The following is a 1,935-nucleotide window of genomic DNA, read 5'->3' on the forward strand; positions in this document are numbered from 1 at the left end:
ATAACAGGCACCCAGGCAATGCTGATGATCACCATGACAACCACAAAAAACCTGCCGACTATCACCAGCTCCCTGGATGAAGCCTTCTTCCGTAGCATCTTGTAAATATCCAGCGTGAATATGGTGCTCGCTGAATTGAAGATGGAGTCCAAGTCGCTCATTAGAGCTGCGATCATGACAGCCATCATCAGGCCACGGAGACCAACAGGCATCACTGACATGACGAGCCGTGGATAAGCCACGTTGCTACAGCCAGTTGCAGAACCACACACTTCCATGCAGTGCTCAGGACTGATACACACTAACTCATCAGCAAAGAAGATCCTGGAAATCATCCCTGGAATCATGAGGATAAATAAATCAATTACTTAGTGAGCCCCCAGTCGTGAAATTATGCTGATCAGTCAAAACAGTGACACCACTGGCAGATGAAGTAAATATCATTGTATGCCTTATTACATTGCAGTGCTGTTTTGAAAAACCTTAGGTCCTGGCATTCATGTAGATACCAATTGACATGAACCGCCCACTGAAACACTGTTGCAGACCAAATACCCCCACCTCATGGCAATGGCAGTTCTTGATGGCAGTGGTGCCCCAGCAGGACAATGCACCATGCCACACTGCACTGTTAAGGAATGGCCCAAAAAAACTAGACAAAGAACTGAGTCGCCCTGGCCTTAAAATTCCCCAGATCCCAATCTGATCGAGCATCTGTAGGATGCACTGGTACCACCATCTCTCCGCACCGGTGTCAGACACAAGAGGACATCCCCCAAAGTGTGTGTATGCCTCAACAGGTCAGAACCAAGTCCTATCCAAGGAGGCCCCATCAAGGTTGATGGTGCTGGTATGTGCCATGGCTGCTGGATTATATTGGGATCCAGGGAATTTCAAGGCCAGGTTGACACCCTGAGCTCTTTGTCTTGGGTCATTCATGAGCAATTTTTGTGGTGTGGCATGATGCGTTGTCCTGTTGGAGCACCACTGCCATTGAGGAGTGCGATTGCCATCAGGGGGCATACTTGGTGTTCAACAGTGTTTGGTTGGGTGGGACACGTTGAGTGCCCAGACAAAAGGTTACCTAGCAGAACTTTGCATTGCAACAAGATGGTCAATGTCATTTACCTCACTCCCCAGTGGTTTAAATGTTTTGGCTGATCAGTGTGTCTGCAAGTTTTTCAAAAAGCAATTAATGGCTCTACCTGGGATGACTATGATGAACATGGGAAGGATTTTCAAAGAGCCAGCCATGAGAGTAGAGCCTTTGGCATGGGCAATGTTTTTTGCTGCCAGAACCCGCTGTACAATCACTTGATCTGCGCACCAGTACCTAGAACACACAGTATGAATGCTTGGAGTTAATAATTAGCCCTCAACAAAGTGTCAAGAAGCATTACAGCAAGGATGGTGGCACACTTTCAAGGCATATTGCGGTTGGTCAGTCAGTCCACTACTTTGGTCCAAACTGAAATATCTTAACAACTATTGGATGGAATGCCATGAGCTCTTGTTAAAGCTTATGGAGCTCATCTGAGGAGCATGATGTGCTCAGAAAATTTCATGGTAATCTGCTCTATATATTTTCAATAATTTGTAAAGGCTTGATATTAGCTCAAGAAGAAAGGTTAGGTGGGTTAAGATTAATCTTCTGGAGACGCGTACACATATAAGCACTATATGGAGGTGGACCAGTAAGTACGTCTGTCAAGATGGAAAGACATGGACAAGTACCAAATAGATGCTGGAGTCTGGCCCAGTAAGAAACCAGGCCAAGGCAGGTCTGGATCCCTCGGTCCTCGAAGTATCTTCAGAGCATCTGGCTTCGGATGGAGGTGAAGGTGGCAAGATTCAGAATATGTCAGGTTGGGTGAAGATAGCAAGATGCCAGTGATGTTTGGAGTAGCCTGCATGTACTTGGTCCAAACTCCTTAA

The 1,935-nt window shown here is 46.4% G+C and overlaps 1 protein-coding gene across 1 annotated transcript; it reads right to left on the bottom strand.

Annotated features, from left to right (window-relative positions):
* Positions 1-11: 11 nt before the first annotated feature.
* Positions 12-1,929, bottom strand: LOC121964197 (sodium/myo-inositol cotransporter-like; the record flags this gene model as incomplete). Its single annotated transcript, XM_042514406.1, has 3 exons — positions 1,735-1,929; positions 1,206-1,333; positions 12-337 (listed from the first exon to the last, which is right to left on the bottom strand). Coding segments are annotated over exons 1-3 (633 nt in total), but the record flags the coding sequence as incomplete, so codon positions are not given.
* Positions 1,930-1,935: the final 6 nt, after the last annotated feature.

The sequence above is a fragment of the Plectropomus leopardus genome, unplaced genomic scaffold (assembly GCF_008729295.1).
Source record: "Plectropomus leopardus isolate mb unplaced genomic scaffold, YSFRI_Pleo_2.0 unplaced_scaffold14452, whole genome shotgun sequence".
NCBI lineage: Eukaryota > Metazoa > Chordata > Actinopteri > Perciformes > Serranidae > Plectropomus > Plectropomus leopardus.